Here is a 23,247-nt window from a genome sequence, read left to right on the forward strand (position 1 = left end):
CTACTGTAAAATTGGCAGTTAGGGGGAAAAAACACTGTTCAGGGACACTAAGGGGGAATAAATAGTGTCGGGGCACAAAGGGCATCGGCTGAGATTGGGCATATATAGATAGGCACTGGGTGGAGCAGACATGACAGTGTAAAAAATGTGCCATGGCAGCCGCTGCTGTTGCCCCTTCTTGGGCTTTTCAAACGTTGGGAGGTATGCCTTTAAGAATCAATTACTTCTCACAAAATAAGTGACTCATTCTCTAATCCAAAGGTTAAATACTATTCAGACAATCCTTAGTTATATTTTATAGTAATAAAGTTTGGCAATAAAATAACCAATATAACTGCCATTATTATTCTCAGGGGTGTTTTCACCCAGCTTTCCCAACATCCTGACAAGCAAAAGTACCTAGTTATGTAATGATGAGTCGAGTGATTCTATATCTGTGTGTAATCTGGCAGATTTACTTTAAGGAATCCCAGGAAAATTGGGTGGCAGTCCATGTGGGAGAAGTATGAGTAGCCCCCCGGGAACACAGCAGATTAGAACTGGAAGACTGCACATTTACTGCAGACTACATTAGGAGGCAGAAAAGCTTCCTCCTAAAGTTGCTGTGCCCCTCACATCTGCTAACATGTGCATTATCCCATCCCAGGGAGGTAACTAATACTGCGGAGCAGAGAACACCAGAAATGACTCCTCTTTCCTTTCTTAACAACCTTTGCAGAAAGAATGAATCTGGAGAAGTAAGACTCTCAGGCTCCTGCACAATGTACAACTATCTTGTATGGAGGCAGAGGGGTTGCAGCTCTGCCCCACACTTGCTGACATCCTCCTGACACCCATGCCCCCTGTTAGCACTGTGCCCTGGGATTGTGCAGAGCAGGCATTGTTGGCACATTCTATTTCCCAAGGTTTCTGCTCTCTTTCCTGCCATTCATTGGAGGATGAAGGAGGGGACAACACTGGAGCAGAGGGTGGGTGATGGGGGCTGGTTCCAGGATGAAGGGGCTGGAGTCACATGGAGACAATCTTTTGATTAATGTCCAAATTACTTGCTCTGCTCCCAAACCCCTGACTGGAGATCTGCAGGCAGAGGGACACTTTTCTCTGTTACACCTGGATTGATTCTATTTGGTTACAGCAAGATGATGAGCCTGTATACTGCACTAGTCTAGGAGGATCTACCTAACTCTGAAGAACTTTGCTGCTGCTGACTTAAGTGATAGCTGGAGGATCAGCACTGAGTCCTGGAATATAACATGACAGAGGAACATAAGCCTGATGGAAAGGTGGAGAGCAGCAAGGACCTGGAGAGGCAGCTCAGGCTCAGGGTCTGTGTTCTCAGCGAACTTCTCAAGACTGAGAGGGACTATGTGGGGACCTTGGAGTTCCTTGTCTCGGTGAGTTGTGTGATGGGGAGATGGGGGGAGGGGATGTCTTCTATCACTGCTCAGCCAGCCTGAGTAACTGGATTATTGGAAAGCACCAAAGAAACCACAACAATAGGCATAGACTGGGCAGAATAATTATTATGTAAAACCACAGCCAAGGGTAATAATAATGTTCTCTATCTATCTACTTCATCATCAAGTTTTTGTATATAAATTATTTTCTATTTATAAATGTCTAATCTAGATACATGTATGCTGCAAAATATGTTCAGGACTAGGGCAAACAAATGAAAAAAAAAAAAATATTTTCAGAAAAATACTCAGATGTTTATATTTACCAAAGGATTGTACAGTGTGGAAGATTAATTAATATTGTCTAAAATAAAGGACAGCATAAACCTAGAGGGAACAAGCAGAAGATGCGAGAACGTCATGACAGAGGTGCACACTGCGTGATAGATTTGGTACATCCTGATAGACGTGTTAAACATGTTCCTCTTGGTTGGCTTACTTTCAACTAATATTTTGCAACAAATTTGTGGTGCACATCATTAAAGGGGTTATCCCATCTTAGACAATGGGGGCATATCGCAAGGATATGCCCCCATTGTCTGATAGGTGCGGGTCCCACCTCTGGGACCCGCACCTACAACGAGAACGGAGCCGGGGAGAGTTGTGGCTGGAGGACCCCGGGTTTCCCAGGGTCCGACCACCACCACGCACAGCTCCCCGCCTCTACCATTTAAGTGAATGGGAGCGCACCGCACATGCGCGGCCAACGCTCCCATTAATTTCTAAGGGGCCGACGGAAATAGCCGAGCCAGCGCTCGGCTATTTTCCGCGGCTCCATAGAAATGAACGGAGGGCGGCTGTGCATGCGCAGTGCGCCCTCCTCCACTTTCTCTGCTCCGTTCTCCTTGTAGGTGCGGGTCCCAGCGGTGGGACCCGCACCTATCAGACAATGGGTGCATATCCTTGCGATAGGATAACCCCTTTAATAAGTTTGGCTGATTTTATGATTCTTCTTAGGCTAAAACTTGTCAGCAGAACACTCAATGGGCCATCAGATATCTCTCCTAACTCCCTCATACACATGCATGCTTAGCTCGCCGGACCTTGCGTGAGTTCTAAATGTGGAGAGGGGAGAAAGACCTATTCAGACTCCTCTAGCTGGCCCCTTACTTCTCCCTGTCTTACAGGATTGGGCATGCTGAAATTCAACAACCCAGTTCCCTGACATCTTCCAATGGGTAGAATCCAGAGGACCACAGGCCCATACCCAATAGTTGGTCAGTCAGCCCTCAGCTCGGCTGATATACAGGTCCTTCTAAAAAAATTAGCATATTGTGATAAAGTTCATTATTTTCTGTAATGTACTGATAAACATTAGACTTTCATATATTTTAGATTCATTACACACCAACTGAAGTAGTTCAAGCCTTTTATTGTTTTAATATTGATGATTTTGGCATACAGCTCATGAAAACCCAAATTTCCTATCTCAAAAAATTAGCATATTTCATCCGACCAATAAAAGAAAAGTGTTTTTAATACAAAAAAAGTCAATCTTCAAATAATTATGTTCAGTTATGCACTCAATACTTGGTCGGGAATCCTTTTGCAGAAATGACTGCTTCAATGCGGCGCGGCATGGAGGCAATCAGCCTGTGGCACTGCTGAGGTGTTATGGAGGCCCAGGATGCTTCGATAGCAGCCTTAAGCTCATCCAGAGTGTTGGGTCTTGCGTCTCTCAACTTTCTCTTCCCAATATCCCACAGATTCTCTATGGGGTTCAGGTCAGGAGAGTTGGCAGGCCAATTGAGCACAGTAATACCATGGTCAGTAAACCATTTACCAGTGGTTTTGGCACTGTGAGCAGGTGCCAGGTCGTGCTGAAAAATGACATCTTCATCTCCATAAAGCTTTTCAGCAGATGGAAGCATGAAGTGCTCCAAAATCTCCTGATAGCTAGCTGCATTGACCCTGCCCTTGATAAAACACAGTGGACCAACACCAGCAGCTGACATGGCACCCCAGACCATCACTGACTGTGGGTACTTGACACTGGACTTCAGGCATTTTGGCATTTCCCTCTCCCCAGTCTTCCTCCAGACTCTGGCACCTTGATTTCCGAATGACATGCAACAGTCCAGTGCTGCTTCTCTGTAGCCCAGGTCAGGCTTTTGCCGCTGTTTCTGGTTCAAAAGTGGCTTGACCTGGGGAATGCGGCACCTGTAGCCCATTTCCTGCACACGCCTGTACACGGTGGCTCTGGATGTTTCTACTCCAGACTCAGTCCACTGCTTCCGCAGGTCCCCCAAAGTCTGGAATCGGTCCTTCTCCACAATCTTCCTCAGGGTCCGGTCACCTCTTCTCGTTGTGCAGCGTTTTCTGCCACACTTTTTCCTTCCCACAGACTTCCCACTGAGGTGCCTTGATACAGCACTCTGGGAACAGCCTATTCCTTCAGAAATTTCTTTCTGTGTCTTACCCTCTTGCTTGAGGGTGTCAATGATGGCCTTCTGGACAGCAGTCAGGTCGGCAGTCTTACCCATGATTGCGGTTTTGAGTAATGAACCAGGCTGGGAGTTTTTTAAAGCCTCAGGAATCTTTTGCAGGTGTTTAGAGTTAATTAGTTGATTCAGATGATTAGGTTAATAGCTCGTTTAGAGAACCTTTTCATGATATGCTAATTCTTTTAGATAGGAATTTTGGGTTTTCAAGAGCTGTATGCCAAAATCATCAATATTAAAACAATAAAAGGCTTGAACTACTTCAGTTGGTGTGTAATGAATCTAAAATATATGAAAGTCTAATGTTTATCAGTACATTACAGAAAATAATGAACTTTATCACAATATGCTAATTTTTTGAAAAGGACCTGTACATCTAATGTGGCCATCTATAGTCACATCACCTTTTATGAAAATTGTCTAAAACATGTCACAAATCTGGTGCATTTTGTGCCAAATATCTTTTGCATTTGTCATAGTAAACAGTGAGCCAGTACATAGTCAGTCATTTTTATCAGTATTTGTAAGCCAAAAATGGGAGTGGAACCTACATAAGAAAGTAGAATGGAGAGATTTTTGTATTTTCTGTGTTTTGGACCCATTTCTGGTTTTGTCATACAAAAACGTATGAATAAACACTGTGTGAAAGTAGTCTAGAGGTCCCTTTACATGGTACAGTTTAGCAGGTGATTGTCGGGAAGGAAGCATTACTTAAACTGTAGCTCTGCATCAGTTCCGTCTCCATTCCGCTCTGGAGGCGGACACCAAAACGCTGCTTGCAGCGTTTTGGTGTCCGTCTGACGAAACTCAGCCAAATGGATCCGTCCTGGCACACAATGCAAGTCAATGGGGACGGATCAGTTTTCTATGACACAATCTGGCACAATAGAAAATGGATTCGTCTTGGCTATGTTAAAGATAATACAAACTGATCCGTTCTGAACGGATGCAGAAGGTTGTATTATCTAAACGGATCCGTCTGTTCAGATCCATGACGGATCCGCACCAAACGCAAGTGTGAAAGTAGCCTGAAAAGAAGTGAGCCATGTTTGAAATTTTTGTCCAACAGTTGAATGGAAGATCTTTTGTTCAAAGAAAGATCATTCGTAGACCAAAGATCTTGCATTGAAAGAACATTCTCAGCAAGATCTTTCGTCTATCGACGGTTTTTATTGAATGTGTAAGGGCAGTTGGAACAACTGGACAACTGTTCATTATAGACTAAATTGTGTATGGCTGTGTCTGTGAGATGGTCATTCACAAGATGATTGTTCAACCATCAGCCTACTTCTGTATAATGTGTATGGCTACTTCCCGCATCTCCTCCGATTAGCTGAAGAGTTTGAAGAGACCACTGCACTCACCAGAGCTCCAGTGAGTACTGTGGTCTCCTTATAGCTTACCAAGAACAGTGCCATACATTTTATGGTGTCTATGCTTGGTATTGGAGCTCAGCTCCATTCATTTGAATGGTACTGAACTAGTCTAGACCACATGACTGATGTATGGTGATATCACTGGCCTAGGAAGAGGCCTAGGCACTTACAGAGCACTGCACCCTCTGATCAGCAGGGGTTCCGGGAGTTGGACCCCCGCCAATCTGATATTGATGACTTATCCTATCCTGTTATATGTGCTCTGACATAAGAGATTGTATGGTTATGTTGTGGAACCCTCCCTAGATCTACTCTCATGTACTAAATTGTAGTGTTTAGTTGGTAAAAACATTTTTGTAATAGTATAGAATGCAGGAGCGTAACTAGAAAAGGTTGGGCGTCATAGCAGAGCTTTAAACACCCCCCATCCTGCACAAGCAGCATCCCCGCAATCTGAACTCCCACTGCTAATAAAGACCACCTAGACTCCCCATACAACCCCCACCCTCTCAGTTGTTATGCCCCCTTCACAGTAGTTATGCCCCCTTAGTGCCCATACACAGCAGTTATGCCTCTTTAGCACCCCGTTCATCACAGTTATGCCCCCTTGGTGCCCGTTCATAGTGGTTGTGGCCCCTTAGTACCCTTTTCACAGAAGTTATGCCCCGTTAGTGCCACCCTCACAGCAGTTATATCCCCCTAGTGCCTGTTTCACAGAAGTTATGCCCCCTTAGTGCCCCCTTCACAGCAGTTATATCCCCTTAGTGCCCCCTTCATAGAAGTTATGCTATGCCTCTTTAGTGCCATCTTCACAGAACCTATGCCTCCTTAGTGCTACTTTTACAGCAATTATGAACCCTTAGTGCCCCTTCAGAGAAGTTATGCCTCCATAGTGCCCCCTGCACAGCAGTTAACGTCTCTTGGTGCATCCTTCACAGTATTATGTCTCCTTAGTGTCGCCTAAACAGTATCATGTCCCCTTAGTGCCCTCACACAGTAGTTATGCCCCTGTGACGGTCCCACACAGTGTGATGCCTCCCTAGTACCCCCACACAGTAGTGCTTCCCCTTAGTGCCCCCCTTACCTTAATTAAGCCCCTGTTGTTTAAACAAAGTAAAAAACATTAATACTTACCTATCCCGGTTCCCCCGATGAATGGAGCACCTCCCGCTCTCCCCAACAGGTATGATGCAGAGTTATCATGAAGACTGCTGAGCTGAGAGAGTGGACAGGCTGAGAACAGGCTGGGGAGTGATCCTCAGCCCTTGTGATTTTCTATACAGAATAAATGAGTGCACGGGACTGAGGATCATTCCCCAGCAGACCAACAGATTATGTGACTGCGTAGCACATCCTGGTGAGAGCACAGGCTGGAAAATGAGGTCTGGGCGTAATGTATGACAGACTTCCATCATGGTCTGTGCCCCCCCGTCACAATGTAGTTCCACCCCTGCACTAGAATGGCTTTTATTACAGCCGGGTAGCCAATGCTCCTAGAAGTTTGTTTCGGCCGCACAAGTTTCTGTGTTTCATGGACACTTTCTGTCAGTGTCCACTAAACTTCTTACTGCTGGTCCTTAAAATCAGGTTAACTCCATGAATGATCCCACATTTCTCAATTTCATACACATTTGTATCTGCCTTTAGATGTTATGTCAGAGGCAGATCATGAAAGCGAGGAGATATTTTTCAGTTGGATAAGATGACATATCGGTGGCTTCCACCTCTCAGTGGTTTCTTTTCAACCTGATTGTTGTATGGACTGAGAATGTGTTGTGATGCCATGCTCCTCTGTAACACAAAGCAAACAGTGCCCGATTGTACTGGGGAGAATAAAGGGACAGCGTGACCGCTGTGGTACATGCATGCCTGGGCAGAAGCTCATCCTGGACACTTCTGTAACAGGGACTATTAAAAGGATGTAAATATATACAGTACATCTCAATAGATCTGCTCCTGCTGAATGGACCTGGACTGAAGTCTATTTCCAACACAGATCTACAGTTCACATGATTTATGGGAAAACTTTTAACACCCTTAGTTTGTACTATTGGTAGTTGGATTTCAACAGACATAACAAGGCTTACTTTTGTAAGATCGTTTAGACAGAGGTGCACCTTGGAAAGTAACTTTTTGAAATTCAACATATCCAGTCCTTGTTTCCCCGATGTCAGTCTTCAGAAGCAGTTTTGGTGCCTGCATGCACATTTAGGCAGAGTTGGCCAAGCGAGCGTGCATCTGTATGGGTTTCTAGGTGGAACAGCTGTCTGCTGAAAAACTGGTAACCATTAAAGGTGTGTGGCCACCTTTAGTCATTTACATGCAGTAGTAAACTGCTTTTATGATGGCAATGGGCTCCCTTTCCAATTGCACAGGTGTCACAAATGGTATTTCCACACTAGACAGGGACTGTGATGTAAGTGATTACAATCTGTGTATATAAAATTTGTTGGCACTATAACTGACAAGACATACAGTAAATACACATTTTTGAGTTTATACTGACTTTGAACCTTCTATGATGCATCACATAACACTTTGTTATCCATAGAATAGGTCATCAATATCAAACTGGTGGGAGTGTGATGGCAGTGAATAGTCTACAGAGTTGAACTCCACAGCTCCCTCCACTGAGTAGTGGCCATTATCGGGTACTGCAGCTCAGCTCCCATTTTCTTGTATACAAAATATTATTATTCGGTTGTAGTATTGATTTATACAAAGTTTGTTCAAACTACAGTGATCAATTAAATGTATCTATGGATTTTACTATTTGTTATTAGTGGTTGTCCCATTACTACAACTTATCTGCTATCTACAGGATAGGGAATAAGTGTCTGATCTTGAGAACTTGGCCCATGTTTCCAGTTTAAATGGAGATGCATGAGTGTCCGCTTCTCTATTCAACTCTATGGGACTGCCATAGAGAGCATGCACACTTCTGCTTTTCCATTGAAACAGATGGTGCTGGACCCCTGTTCTTATAATCAGTGGATGCCCCAGCAGTCAGATCATTGCTGATCAGACCCTTATCCCCTATCCTGTAGATACGGGATACTAGGACGTTGTTGTAATGGGATAACCCCTGTAAATATAATAAATAATCAAACACAATTCAACAGCACTCTGCAAACACAAAATTAATGCTATACTAATACTATACTTACTATAAAATTTATACTAGTGCTAATGATATGCCCATTATATAAATGCGAGATCTTTGAAAAATATATTTTGATCAAAATAGTTTGTGCCCGTCCACCATGGCAAGGTAATCTCATTTGGACAAAAACCTATGATAAACTCTACCTACCTCTTTTGGTGTCAACCAGTCTCCAATAAATTTAGGGTAGGCAGGTTCCACATATGAACTGAGCCCACTCTGTATCCTATCTCTGTTGGTGTCAAATGGCCTCCAGTGAATAAAGGGAGGTCAGGCTTATACTATATCAATTAAAGTGGAAATGATTGGTTAGTCAGGAGTGCACGACCAAAATGGAGACAGCCACACCTTCAAATGCAGCTTGATGAAAATTGCGTATCCCACAGTTGCATTAGGTGATGGTCCTACTGCTGTGACCACCCTTTATCCTAAGAATGTGAGGATCTCGAGTATCCAATCTGAATGGAGTGGTAGAACAATTGTCACTCTTTCCACTTTTATATGGCTGATGTAGACAGTGCTCCATCAGTCCCATAGAAAGATATGAAGCTCACTACTGATCTATTCAAAGGAAGGATTTAGAGACCCTATGTTGTTTGGATCGCACTGGGTCCCTATGCTCACACTCAACTCGTTCTCGAATTAGCTGAGTGCAGGTTTAATATATAGTTTAGTCTAGTGCAAGCTGTAAAACATATTTAAAGTTTTTTTTTTTTTCAGGACAAATCTCCTAAACCTGAATCACCTACTGTAGCCCAGCGGTCGGCAACCTCCGGCACTCCAGCTGTTGTGAAACTACAACTCCCAGCATGCATACTTACTCTGCTCTTATCTGAACTCCCTTTAGAAATGAATGGAGCATGCTGGGAATTGTAGTTTCACAGCAGCTGGAGTGCCGAAGGTTGTTGATCCCTGACTTAACCCATTGAAAAATCAATTGACTTGACACTTCCAAAACTCCACTGTTCTCCTGATAGTTACGTGGGTCATGTGATGTGGTCTGCTTGGTTTTTCTTGTCTTCTGATGATATTGTGTTTGGTTCACTAGTCACGACCCCTTCCAGCCAGTTGATTGTATGGAGTGTCATTGCTATTGTCACATAAAGAGGATGGGAATTCTTCAATCATGTGTGGTTCAAAAACATTCAGTTTGCACCACCCACGCTCAGTGCATTGCCTCCCCTTTGCTTACACATACAAGACATGGATATGCATCAAGATGGTGGAGGTGGAGTGCGTAGACACTATATATATATGAGGGAGGTATATTGTGTATTCTGGAGCTGGCTTTAATGAGACACTAACTACAGGAAACTGATATGGACTGGAAGGGTGGCATGGAAATGGATGGGCAAGCAGCGGGGGGTGCAACATTAGGCATGAAATGCATCAAAAGTGTTAATAATAGATACTTGGAGTGCTTTATGATAAAATATGTAACTGAAATATGCACAATAGTATCAGATAACCCTTTTTAAAGCGACTCACTGGCTCAAGAAAAAAAATCCACATTAACTGGGGAACGAACAGAACACTTTTATAAAGCCATTTTTTCATCTTTCCAGCTGCAGATCCAAGACACTCCCTGATTTTTCCAGCCATGCGCTTGGATTGGCCAGCACTGCTCACATGAGAGTCACTGGCCAATCGGAGAGCAGCATGAAGCCTCTTGGACTACCAGATGCACAGTCAACATCAGGTAGTCTGAAAATCAAGAGGGAAGTTTATCACACCCTCCACTCAAGAAGTCTGTCTTCAAAAAGGCGCAAAGTAGGAGCTTTGCTACATTTTTGGTCACTTTAACATTTTGCATTTTTACACCATTCTCTGCAGTTTTGAAAAGTGGGTAGGAAAGTGAGTGTGGTTAGGGTTAGTCATGTTAATGAGTTTCACTCCAGATTTATCACTGAGATTTATTTTTTTTGCTAAAGTGGGAGTAGTGTTTCTACAAAAAAGTGTTAGGTCTGAAGATGCACCAGACTCAAGCAAAACTGATTCCACATATTCCCCTCATGATAAATTCTCCGCATGGTAGCCATCTTGGATGGCAATGGAGGAACCCAGGAACTGGCAAATGTGCAGCTGAAAAAATGAAAAGGAGGTCACAAGGTAAGTATTCTGTTCATTCACCAATTAATGTGATTTTTTTTCCTGCATTAAACATGAAGATAATGGAACCATTTGAAGAAAGACTTACAGTATCTCTGTGCTGCACAGTGACACCCAGATGGAAAGAAGATGGTTATCAGCAACCTGAGACAGCAAAACCTGCAGGATACACAAAAGAGGGACTAGAAGAAGTGAAATTAGACTTGAACTGAGGGAGACGCCAATTGTGACATCATAATGTGTATTGGGACAGCCCAAAAATCCCTTGACATCTGCTCTGAATGAAAAGGAGGACTAGAAATATTGAACATTAGCATGGCCAGTCTGGCTGTTCCAGGAGATAAGCCGAGGGGCGTTTGGCAGCTGCTTATTCCCCTCGCCCTATTGAAATAAATATGAAGTCTCAAACAATCCAAGTGTCCATTTTTTGGTTGGAGAGAGTCAGGAGAGATTGCTGTCTCCTGTGTGTGGGCTGCACTTCATTAAAACCTGTCACACAACAACAACAAATGAGTAAAAATGAAAAGTACCTAAAAATATATAAAACTGATAATCTTATTTGTATTTCTCAGTTTTTTGTTGGTCACCTTTTGCAGGCATTTCAGAGTGGACTTCATGTTAGGTAGAGTTTTCTGACATTTTCATGGAAGATTAGACGATTTCTAGGTTTTTAACTTGTATGTGAGTCATTGTGTCTTGATGTAAAACACACGCTCCTTGCTCCAGCTCAAAATTGATTCTTCTATTGAAAGCAGAACCCATTGCCAGCCTCAAAGAGTTTATATTTGAGTTGTGATGAAGTATTTTTTCATCTGGATCATTTATCATTATTGCTTACATGTGCTCAGTAGTATAGGGAAGCATCACTGAATATGGAGAATATGAATATGCTAGTCAGATGGAGTTAGTTATGGAACCGTCATTGAAGAAGAGGGGAGGACAAGAGAGAATCGTGCCAGGTAGGGGATGTCCATGGGCGTAACAAGTAACCATGGGGCCTGAAAGCAAAATTTGGTATAGAGCCCCACTGCACTATGACCACTTTGAGAAGCAAGCTCAGAACATGAAAGCCTCCTACCGTGGATCCAGGGCCTATTATCATAGCCTTAGATGGGACACCACTGGTCCATGTGGGACACCACTGGCCCATATGGATTATCCTATGTATTCTGCCAATAGCTACCTAATAGAAAATTCAGTTTGTTGATTATACTATAGTCATTCCAATGAAAAGCAAAGCTTTGGGCGGCAGAATAATTGAGAATTTTTTTTGTAATTTACTAGTTTTCCACAAACATGACAACTGATATTCCTAATTTGGAGTATTTCTTGTCTGTATGAGCTTTATAGCATCCTTTATGTGCTCATCCTGTCTATTATATACTGAGTGATTTTTTTTTTGGACCTCAAAAGAAGTGCATATGGAACGGCACCCTACAAGCCACATCCTGTAACCCATTACAGACATCTGAATATCTTTTCATTAGTTTTGCTTTTTAGACAGTGCATAATTGAAATTACCATTAGCCCTGGGGGGCAATAAAGCTATGTGCCCCCATTGTTCATTCATTTACTTTTTTTTTTTGCCTCAGTTGAACTGGGGAATGATTATTTTCATGGAAATTTTAATTTGTATCTATTATTCATGGTAAATGTTACAATCCAACACTTGATTTATTTTATATTTCTTGTTAAAATTTGAATGGCTCTCTATTGATTGGATTTTGTAGATCTGAGAGTTTAAAGGCTCTGCGTCCCATAGTAACATAGTAACATAGTATATAAGGCCGATAAAAGACCATCCAGTTCGGCCTGTTATCCTGCAAGTTGATCCAGAGGAAGGCAAAGAAAAACTCTGAGGTAGAAGCCAATTTTCCCCACTTAAGGGGGAGAAAATTCCTTCCCGACTCCAATCAGGCAATCAGAATAACTCCCTGGATCAACGATCCCTCTCTAGTAGCTATAGCCTGTAATATTATTACGCTCCAGAAATACATCCAGTCCCCTCTTGAATTCCTTTATTGTACTCACCATCACCACCTCCTCAGGCAGAGAGTTCCATAGTCTCACTGCTCTTACCGTAAAGAATCCTCTTCTATGTTTATGTATAAACCTTCTTTCCTCCAGACGCAGAGGATGTCCCCTCGTCACAGTCACAGTCCTGGGGATAAATAGATGATGGGAAAGATCTCTGTACTGTCCCCTGATATATTTATACAGTAATTAGATCTCCCCTCAGTCGCATTTTTTCTAAAGTGAATAGCCCTAATGCTGATAATCTTTCAGTTATTACTTTAGTTGCCCTCCTCTGAACCCTCCCCAGCTCTGCTATGGCTGCCTTGTTCACAGGAGCCCAGAACTGTACACAGTACTCCATGTGTGGTCTGACTAGTGATTTGCAATGTGGTAGGACTATGTTCTCATCACTGGCATCTATGCCCCTTTTGATGCAACCCATTATCTTATTGGCCTTGGCAGCAGCTGCCTGACACTGGTTTTTGGAGCTTAGTTTGCTGTTTATTAAAATTCCTAGGTCCTTTTCCATGTCAGTGTTACCGAGTGTTTAACCATTTAGTATGTACAGGTGACTTGCATTATTCCTTCCTATGTGCATAACTTTACATTTGTCAGTGTTAAACCTCATCTGCCACTTATCTGCCCAATCCTCCAATCTATCCAGATCCCTCTGTAGTAGTATACTGTCCTCTTCAGTGTAAATTACTTTACACAGTTTAGTGTCATCTGCGAAAATTGATATTTTACTATGCAAGCCTTCTACAAGATCATTAATAAATATATTGAGGAGAATAGGGCCCAATACTGACCCCTGAGGTACCCTGCTAGTGACAGTAACCCAATCTGAATGTGTACCGTTAAAAAACACCCTCTGTTTTCTATCATTGAGCCAGTTACTTACCCACTTACAGACGTTTTTTTCCCAGTCCGAGCATTCTCATTTTATATACTAACCTTTTATGTGGTACAGTGTCAAATGCTTTGGAGAAGTCCAGATATATGACATCCATTGATTCACCAATTCTAGAACTTACTTCTTCATAGAAACTGATTAAATTAGTTTGACATGACCGATCCCTCATGAAGCCATGCTGATATGGCATTATTTGCTTATTTTCATTGAGATCCTCCAAGATAGCATCTCTTAAATCCTTGGGATCTTGTACATGTTCAGGCAAAGCCTCATAAATATCTACAAGTAGAGTATCTTGTGGCTACAACAGCTCCTAGAGACAGGTTTTGTGCCAGGGGCCCATAGGATTCTGCAGCCTAAAGATCCCTTTATATTGAATGAATTTTCAAACCTTTGATGGACAAGGAAGATCAATGTTACCTAGTGATGACTCTTGTGCACTAGACAGCCCTACCTGGGGTAATGTTGCTTTGTGCAGCCAAACTTTTAGCTGATGGAGTGCCTTATTAGTTTGCTCTGAAAAGTGACCATTAACATTGGATATAACTAGTGTTGAGTGAATCGAAGTTAACAAAGTGGACTTCGATCCGAATTTCAGGAAAAATGTTATTCGTCATGAAGCCGAATTTCCTCGTGCTTCGAGGTAACAAATCAATTTTTCCTGAAATGGTGGTAAAAAACAAAAAAACACATACTCATCCATTTGCTGGCAGTCATCTTGATTGAAGAAAACACACGAAATCTCGCGTGCGCTGACATGTGACGTCATGGTGATGTCATCAAGTCAGCATGCACAAGATTTGGCGCATTTTCTGCAATCAAGAAGACTGCGACTGCCTCTCCACGAGCAAGTGGATGAGGTGAGTATGTCTTTTTTTGTATTTAACCCCTGAAAGGCTTCAATGTGACTTTCAGATGCCACGATCAGCGTTGAACATGGCATCTGAGGGGTTGAGTGACGGAGAATGGTGCGATCGCTGTTCCCCGTCATTGCTCCCACTACATACAATGGACTGCGATTCATGATAAAGTAATTCGTAACTAATCGAATGTCTTTGTGAACTTTGGAAAAGCAGCCAAGTCGAATTTTTGATAACTTTGCTCATCTCTCATCTCGCTCATCGGGCGACAGACTCAGGAAGTAGTTGCACAGCACTCACTTGCACATAACTGGTGTAAAAATTAGGATTTAAAGGTGTTGTGCAGTGCTTAGATATTGATGGCCTATCCTCAGAATAAGTAATCAATATCAGATCGGCGAGGATCCGACACCCAGCATCCCTGTAGATCAGCTGTTTGAAGAGGCTGCAGTGCTCGCGTTTACTTGAATTGGAGAGGATGCTATGCTATGGTCTAGACAGCAAGCAGGTTAACAATAAAGAGGGGTGTAGCTATAGGGGTGCAGAGGTAGCAGGTGCTAGCGGGTCCAAGAGCCGAGGGGCCCAAAGACCCTTGTGCCACATAAGAAGACACCAGAATTATAGAAAGTGCATGCTGGTCAACTTATACCTCTGGCTGGAGGGCTGGAGGGAAGAGGTTAGGTCAAGACTTTGGTATGAGGGGGGGGGGGGATGTGCCATTCCAATTTTTGCCTCAGGCAGTAGAAAGGCTGTGAGCTTCCCTGCCCCTGGCTACAAAGCGCTGAGGGAATGGGGGCCCAAGCTGAACTCTTGCACCAGGGCCCATGAGCCTTTAACTACGCCCAAGCGCCACAGCCTCTTCAAACAGCTGGCCAGTGGGCATGCCGGGCATCAGACGTCACCCATCTGAAATTAATTGTAATATAAAGGCCGGCACTCTGGTATTACTTTCTTTGGGGCTCAGTGGTAGGAATACATCTGTGTTCACTGTAATGTCGTGAGCTCCTATGACCAGTTTTGAAGAAAGGCAGGGACACAACAAAGTCTCTTCAACACTGTTTATTGCTTGTTCCAGCCATCTTACAGTTCAGTTACAGCCAGATTGCAGCCGAGTCAGGTAATCAGTCCACAGGCCAGTTGTTTCCTTCACACGTGCCTCTCACTCCACAGACACACCCTGCTTCCTGCTGCTCACTTTTATAACACAATCGTGGACATGAGCCAGTGGATGGTGGGGAGTAAGCACCCACCCAGCTCTTTGCTTACTCCCAGTAAAAGCCAGGCCAGATTAGCTGATACCAGCTATATGAGGTAGCAACAGTGTCTACTATTTATCTTAGTAGACACTCTAGCTAGTGGCTTTGACTCCACTAAGGCCAGGTACCTTGGTGGCACGTCTCAGGTGCATCCCCTTTAATATGTTTCCTACAGCATTCTCGGAGAGACATACCTTCCTTCGTATATGAGGCCTGTCACTGCCTCACACCATATAGAGAAAGTAACCACTCATTCTCAGGTGTAATCCAGCACGCCCCCTGCCACACATTGCTTTGTTTGGCAATGACCAAGGTCTGGGACTACAAGAAGATGGGCCCGACACAAGTTTGATCAAAATGTGCGCAAAGAGCTTCCATTTTTCCATTTATAGTAGGTATAATACCAGTCTAATTTAGAATAAACCCCATTTCTCAGCTTTATTGTTTGTATGTGTAAAGTTGTGCAGCCATTTTTTTTATCAACAAGGTCCGGAAACACTGAGGTCAGCCTCCATGACTGATTCCAACATAACCTGATAATTGCATAAGAATTTGAGTGCCATGGTTTCTTTCTCTATGTTGATCAGATAGTGATGACTTATCCTGGGGATAGGTCATCAATACCTGAGCACTGTGCAACCCCTTTAAGCTGTTTCTCTATGCTGGTAACAATAGTAACTAATAGCTGCAGTCTCTTGAACAGTTCACTGGGGACAGGAGCAACTAGATCCATCAACAGGCTGTATACTTCCCTTGATATCAGTTGGTCCATACACCTGATGCCCTTGTCCTTATGTCTGGCTGCTTGTCCTTGTCCCTATGTCTGGCTCACATGTGCTCTCTCAGGAATAGTTCTGCTCTCACTTGTGCACTGGTTGGAGCAACTCTACGTACCCACCTCCGGTCAGGGCTGAATCTCCTTCCCCACAAAAATAAGATGATGCGGCAGGGTCTCTTTATGTTACATAACCAAAGGAGTTTTTCATTTTTGACGTCCATGTGGGTGATAGTATGAATCCAAGTATACTGGTTACCACTGTTGCCTTACACCAGTGGAGTTCAATTCCAGCACCTGCCTCAAGGTCATAAATTCTTATTATTATTATTTGTGTTGCCAGTGGTGCTTGTTTCTCATACTCCAAAAAACATACTGATTCCTATGAAATTAGCCCAAATGTGCATGTGTCTGAGAAACTGTAATCAGACAGTGATCCAAATTAGGGACAGGGAGTGATATAAGGCTACTTTCACATCTGCGCTTTTGTTGGATCCGTCATGGATCAGCCAAAATGCTTTGGCTAGGATAATACAACCGTCTGCATCCGTTATGAACGGATCCGGTTGTTTTATCTCTAAAATGACCAAGACGGATCCGGCACTAAAAGTCAATGGGGGACAGATCAGTTTTCTTTTGTGTCTGAGAAAACGGATGCGGCACCATTGACTTACATTGTGTTTCATGCCGGATCCGTCTTGCTCTGCATCCCATGGGAACAAAACTGGACGGAATACATTCTGGTGCCCTCCGTTCCCTTCAGTTAAGTGTTGTCCCCATTTACAATGAATGGGGAGAAAACTGACGCGATTTCCTCCGGTTTTGAGATCCTATGACGGATCTTAATAGTGGAAAGGGAAAGCGCAGGTGTGAAAGTAGCCTGAATGGTAGCAATCTCGGTATAATTCTATGTTTTGGTGCAATGTGAGTAATGAGGAATAAATAATAAGTAAAAATTCCCTGTACAGCTGTGGTCCCAAAATGAGTCCTAAGGGTAACTAATGTAGCAGGGAGCATATTAGGCTGTTGAGTATTACGCATCCTTACCTGTTCTATCCATTATTAAACCAACCTTTAAAGATAGTTTAGGTTTTTTATCTTTCATCAAAGTGCACATCTAGGCTCCAAATATCATTTTATATATTCATGGTAAACAGTGTTTGGCTTTAGTGTTGATTTGCTAATTTTTAATCGCAAATATCGCCACTTCGAGAATTCACGAATATATAGAATATAGTGCTATATATTCGCAAGCGCGATTATTCTAGATTATTTTTCAAGTACCCTCACTGCTTCTTGCTTGTGGGCCAATGAGAAGGCTGCAATGTCTTTGTCTGAGCTTAGCAACATCCCTAACAACCAATAGGAAAGTGTCCTACCCCTTTACTATATAAGAACCTCCCCAGCAGCCATTTTCTGCTGTTTTTTGCAGTTCTGAGAGAGAGAGCAGTGTCATTGCTGTGCTCTGTGCTTTACTGTGTCATTACATTAGATAGTTAGATAGATTATATATATAATACAGATAGTTAGTGGGAGATAGTCAGTGTAGGTTATATCCTGCTATAATGTAGCTGATGGGTTCCAGTGCAGGGTGTTAGGTAGTGTGATAGGAATTACTGTTTCTCTGCTGTCCATACGTACATGCTACAGACATAGTGCTGTGAAGTTCAGTAATATGTAGTCAGACCTGCTAAAATGTGAAGTTGCACGTATTGCGCAAAAAAATATGAGCACCATTAGTGCCGATTTGCGAGATAGTGGATATATTGGAGCACTCTATCTGCATATAAAGCTATTGTTCTGCCATGCATGCGAAATGTAATAAAAAACAGTGCTGTAATGTACAATTACTTACAGTGATCAGGAGTTCTTCCTCACAGTCACGAAAGTTGCTGCCAACCATTTTCTCCAGTCTCAGGAAACTTCTAGCAGCTTGAAAAATGTAGCAAAAGTGACCCACGCCTGTATTGCGCGCGCAATACGCACATATTACATTGACGATTTTCACAATCAAGAAAAAAATGACTGGATATCACAAATTGTAGAATTAGCGAATTTATGGCGAATATTAGGCCAAAAATTTGCCAAATGTCGCGAAAATAAATATTGCCTATGCTACTCATCACTTTTTGGCTTGATATATGTGGGAATTTTAATGAAGTTATTTTAAGTTCAATTTGTGCTTAGGTGTTGCTATCCTTAAGCAGTAAGACAGGATAAGCCTTTAAGGTCCCTTTCACACGAGTGAGTTTTCCGCGCGGGTGCAATGCGTGACGTGAACGCATAGCACCCGCACTGAATCCTGACCCATTCATTTCAATAGGTTTGTTTACATGAGCGTTTTTTTTTCATGCATCAGTTCTGCATTGCGTGAAAAATGCAGCATGTTCTATATTCTGCGTTTTTCATGCAGCCCTGGTCCCATGGAAGTGAATGGGGCCTCAGTGAAAAACGCATTGCATCCGCAAGCAAGTGCAGATACGATACGTTTTTCACTGATGGTTGCTAAGGCCCCTTTCACACGGGCGAGTTTTCCGTGCGGGTGCGATGCGTGCGGTGAACGCACTGCACCCGCACTGAATCCTGACCCATTCATTTCTATGAGACTGTGCACACGAGCGGTGATTTTCACGCATCACTTGTGCGTTGCGTTAAAATCGCAGCATGCTCCTCTTTGTGCGTTTTTCACGTAACGCAGGCCCTATAGAAATGAATGGGGTTGCGTGAAAATCGCATTCATCCGCAAGCAAGTGCGGATGCGGTGCGATTTTCACGCATGGGTTCTAGGTGACAGTCTATTCACTGTATTATTTTCCCTTATAACATGGTTATAAGGGAAAATAATAGCATTCTGAATACAGAATGCTTAGTATAATAGTGCTGGAAGGGTTAAAAATAATAAAAAAGTTAACTCACCTTCTCCTCTTGTTCGCGTAGATGCCGGTCTGTTCTTTAGCTGTGGGCTAAAGGACCTGTGGTGATGTCAGATCACATGCTCCATCACCATGGTGATGGACCATGTGATTGGAGCATGTGATCTGACATCACCTCAGGTCATTCAGCCCACAGCTAAAGAACAGACCGGCATCTACGCGAACAAGAGGAGAAGGTGAGTTAACTTTTTTATTATTTTTAACCCTTCCAGCACTATTATACTAAGCATTCTGTATTCAGAATGCTATTATTTTCCCTTATAACCATGTTATAAGGGAAAATAATACAATCTTCAGAACATCAATCCCAAGCCCGAACTTCTGTGAAGAAGTTCGGGTCTGGGTACCAAACATGCGCGATTTTTCTCACGTGAGTGCAAAACGCATGACAATGTTTTGCACTCGCGCGGAAAAATCGCGCATTTTCCCGCAACGCACCCGCCTCTTATCCGGGCAAAAAACATGACGCCCGTGTGAAAGAGGCCTAAGAGATGTTGTTTGTAAACCTTCCATTTTTTATCACGCGTGTGAAAAACGCATCAAAACGCATTGCACCCGCGCGGAAAAAAATTAACAACTGAACGCAAATCGCAGACAAAACTGACTGAACTTACTTGCAAAATAGTGCGAGTTCCACTGAACGCACCCTGAACGCATCCGGAGCCGATCCGTCACGCTCTGGTGAAAGGGGCCTAATAGTGTGGGATTTTCCAGGTGTAAAAACACTGAGTTTCTGAGTTTGATCACTGCCTCAGTTTCTCAGTTCTCTTTCATCCGGTCTAATGAGTTCTACATACATTGGTCAAAGACAAGCTAAAAGTAGTGGGCACCGCACTTGCATACTGATGAGAGAAGAAACAAAGGTTAAATTCTCTGCACATTCTCACAGGGTGCACAGTGCCAAAGCAGGAAGAGTTTATCCCTTCTGCTATAGTAGCTTATAGTATTCTTTCCAAAAAAATATACTATTGGCATTCATGCAAATTATAGCTTGTTTAATTATCCGCTGCATGAATAAGTATTTGGAATATATACTTCTTCGGCAGTGCTGGAGCGAGTACCAGAGACATTGTATCACAGTACAAGTTAATAAAAGGCAGCATCCTAGGCAGGAAGTTAGCCACGGGGGACATTTCCCCAGAGTCTTCTAGAGGGGGTTGGGTAACATAATTGTATGTTCAATGGAAACAGAGCTACAGGCGAAATGTAGGAAATGGACAAATAATGGAACAACGACTCTGAAATCTGCACTTCTGGCTCCTTAGTGACTGGATTATAAACTTCCTTAAAATTTCCTCTGCTGCCTGCCTCTTATCGTGATAGGCTTTTCCTCACCATTGATACTGGCTATTTTTAAAAATGCCAAGGATAAAGGTCACTTTTCCACTTACCAAGTTCTCTAAATCCCATTAAACATTTTGGATTTCGAAATGAATTAGAAAATTTACATTATGCAAGTAAAGGGGAAAAAAGTGCATCTAGACCTTGTATCTAGCGCCACATGTTGCATGGAAGTCCACGTAAAATATTAAATGCAGGACAAACTTCTTTTTTTGTAGGGGCATATTTTTTACCTTGAGCTGCATTTTTTCATTTTATTGCATTTTTTTTAGATCACACTCGCCTGCTGTTTTTTCACCCATACACCTTAATTATTTTTTAAATATGTACTGTATTTTTCACTTGATAAGCCCCCCCCCAAGTTTTAAAGGAGAAAAATAAGTTTTTTTTTTTTAAATCAGACTTTATATCAGATCCTCAGATCAGACCCCCATATCAGATCCTCAGATCAGACCCCCATATCAGATCCTCAGATCAGACCCCCATATCAGATCCTCAGATCAGACCCCCATATCAGATCCTCAGATCAGACCCCCATATCAGATCCTCAGATCAGACCCCCATATCAGATCCTCAGATCAGACCCCCATATCAGATCCTCAGATCAGACCCCCATATCAGATCCTCAGATCAGACCCCCATATCAGATCCTCAGATCAGACCCCCATATCAGATCCTCAGATCAGACCCCAAATCAGGACCTCGCATCAGACCTCCAGATAAGGACCTCACATCAGTCTTCCATCAGACCTTCATGCCAGACCCCCATCGGACCTCAGATCAGACTTCCATGCCAGACCCCTATCAGACCTCAAATCAGGCTTTTAAAATAAATAACTTCACTTTCCTCTCCTGCTCCGTAATTCCTCTCAAGGTCCAGTGGTCTCTGCAGAAGACGTGCTCTCTTGTCTTCTCCAGATCCGTGCTGCACTGTCATCTCACTGCGTGTAACATCGGGTCATAGTGCGCACATTATGCCCTGATGCTGTACGCTGTCAGGACCTGCAGTGCAACACAACCCCAGGGAAAACGACCAGGGAGGGTGAGTACAGGAAATGCTCACAGCTATTTGCTCCATCTAACTAATGCATACTAGTGAGCACTTCCATAATGGAATTACTCACTAGTAATCGCTTTATAAGACGCACTGCCATTTCCCCCCCACTTTTTGGGGGGGAAAAAGTGCATCATATAAAGCGAAATTACGGTATTTGAATGGCATTTTTTAAATAATGTTTGTTTCCCATACATCTCTACACTCACGGTTATATTACAGAGGAGTGCATACTTTTCTGTAAATAAATTTGGCATACCAAAAATGCCATTAAAAAACACCAGGTGCTAAAAGAAACACTATGAGGAGATTTATCAAAACTGGTGTAAAGGAAAACAGATTCCACCTTTAATTTTCCAAAGAAGCTCTGAAATATTAAAGATGGGATCTGGTAGCTATGAGCAACTAAGGGCACGTTCAGATCAGCATTGGAGACTCCGTCACAAAGTTTGTCAAAAATAGAGGAGAAAAAAGTAATACATGCAGGACTTTTATCTCGGCTAAATAAAACCTTCTCCTGCACGGAAACAGATTGGACCCCATTATTGTCAATGGGATCTTTTCGGCTCGCTTCCTCTCAGTTATGTACCGAATCTGGCACTTGTGTTATTTTTGTTGTGCTGCTCCTATAACAAACCAGAACAACGGAAATAATAGCGCTGATGTGAAAATGCCAGTTTTCCTTCACATCAGGTTTGGTACATATCCCCATCATATAGCCAAAAACGTCTTAAAGGAAATGTGCCATCTATATTTTTTTACCAGTTAAAATGTAATTTTTTTGATTTTGTGTTTTCAAAATTTTTAAAATTATTTAGATTTTTTTTTTAAATATATATTTGCCGCATAATTTGTCCCCAAACGGTCCATGAAAGACCTTTGGGGACACAGACCCGGGCCGTGGGTTGTGCACCCCTGCTTTAGAGGGACCAAGGTGACCACAAGGAATGAATGGCCTTTTGAGGCTCCTGGAGCCCAGCACTCCTGGGGAAAGCCGAATGCGGTACCATGGTCACAATTGAGCACAGCATCTGAGGGTTTACGGCTGATTGCAGGCATTAGCTCCAGGTGTCTGAAACCTTGTGGCTATGGCACCCGCTCCTCTCACGAGAGGACACACTTCTGCCGCATATGTATGGCGGCTGTCCTGAAGGGGTTAAAATAGGCTGGATACCTCTGAATGTGGTTGCCTCTGCAACATACACATTGATTTCTGCCAACCGAATCCAGATGAATGGGACAGTTGCAGACATTTCTGCAACAAATCTTACTTGTGTGAATAGATTTTGAGTTACTTGATGCCTTCTCCACTGATGCTCCATCTGTGCTCAGAATTCTGCTGGTTTCTTGTTACTAGAGAGCACCAGGGGTCCAGATGTTACAGAGCAAAACTGTGAGTTTATAGTGGCAAAAATCTCTATTACTAAGTGCAATTAACACGACTTTTAAAACTACTGCCGCATTGAAGTATGTACAATCACTGAAAAAAAAATGCACCAAGAAGAAGTTGTTGGAATAGAATGAAACTATCTATGTGTGTTGTAATGATGATA

General features: G+C 42.8%; 1 protein-coding gene across 2 annotated transcripts in view; it reads left to right on the forward strand.

Moving 5' to 3' along the window:
- Positions 1 to 1,013: 1,013 nt before the first annotated feature.
- The window catches only part of PREX2 (phosphatidylinositol-3,4,5-trisphosphate dependent Rac exchange factor 2), a 390,423-nt gene continuing 368,189 nt past the window's right edge, over positions 1,014 to 23,247 (forward strand). For both annotated transcript variants that reach the window (XM_044293224.1, XM_044293225.1), the window contains exon 1: positions 1,014 to 1,394. In XM_044293224.1, the coding sequence (XP_044149159.1) occupies positions 1,254 to 1,394 (141 nt within the window). In that variant the 5' untranslated portion in view covers positions 1,014 to 1,253. The remainder of the gene's footprint in view (positions 1,395 to 23,247) is intronic.

This window comes from Bufo gargarizans, chromosome 5 (genome assembly GCF_014858855.1).
Source record: "Bufo gargarizans isolate SCDJY-AF-19 chromosome 5, ASM1485885v1, whole genome shotgun sequence".
Lineage (NCBI taxonomy): Eukaryota > Metazoa > Chordata > Amphibia > Anura > Bufonidae > Bufo > Bufo gargarizans.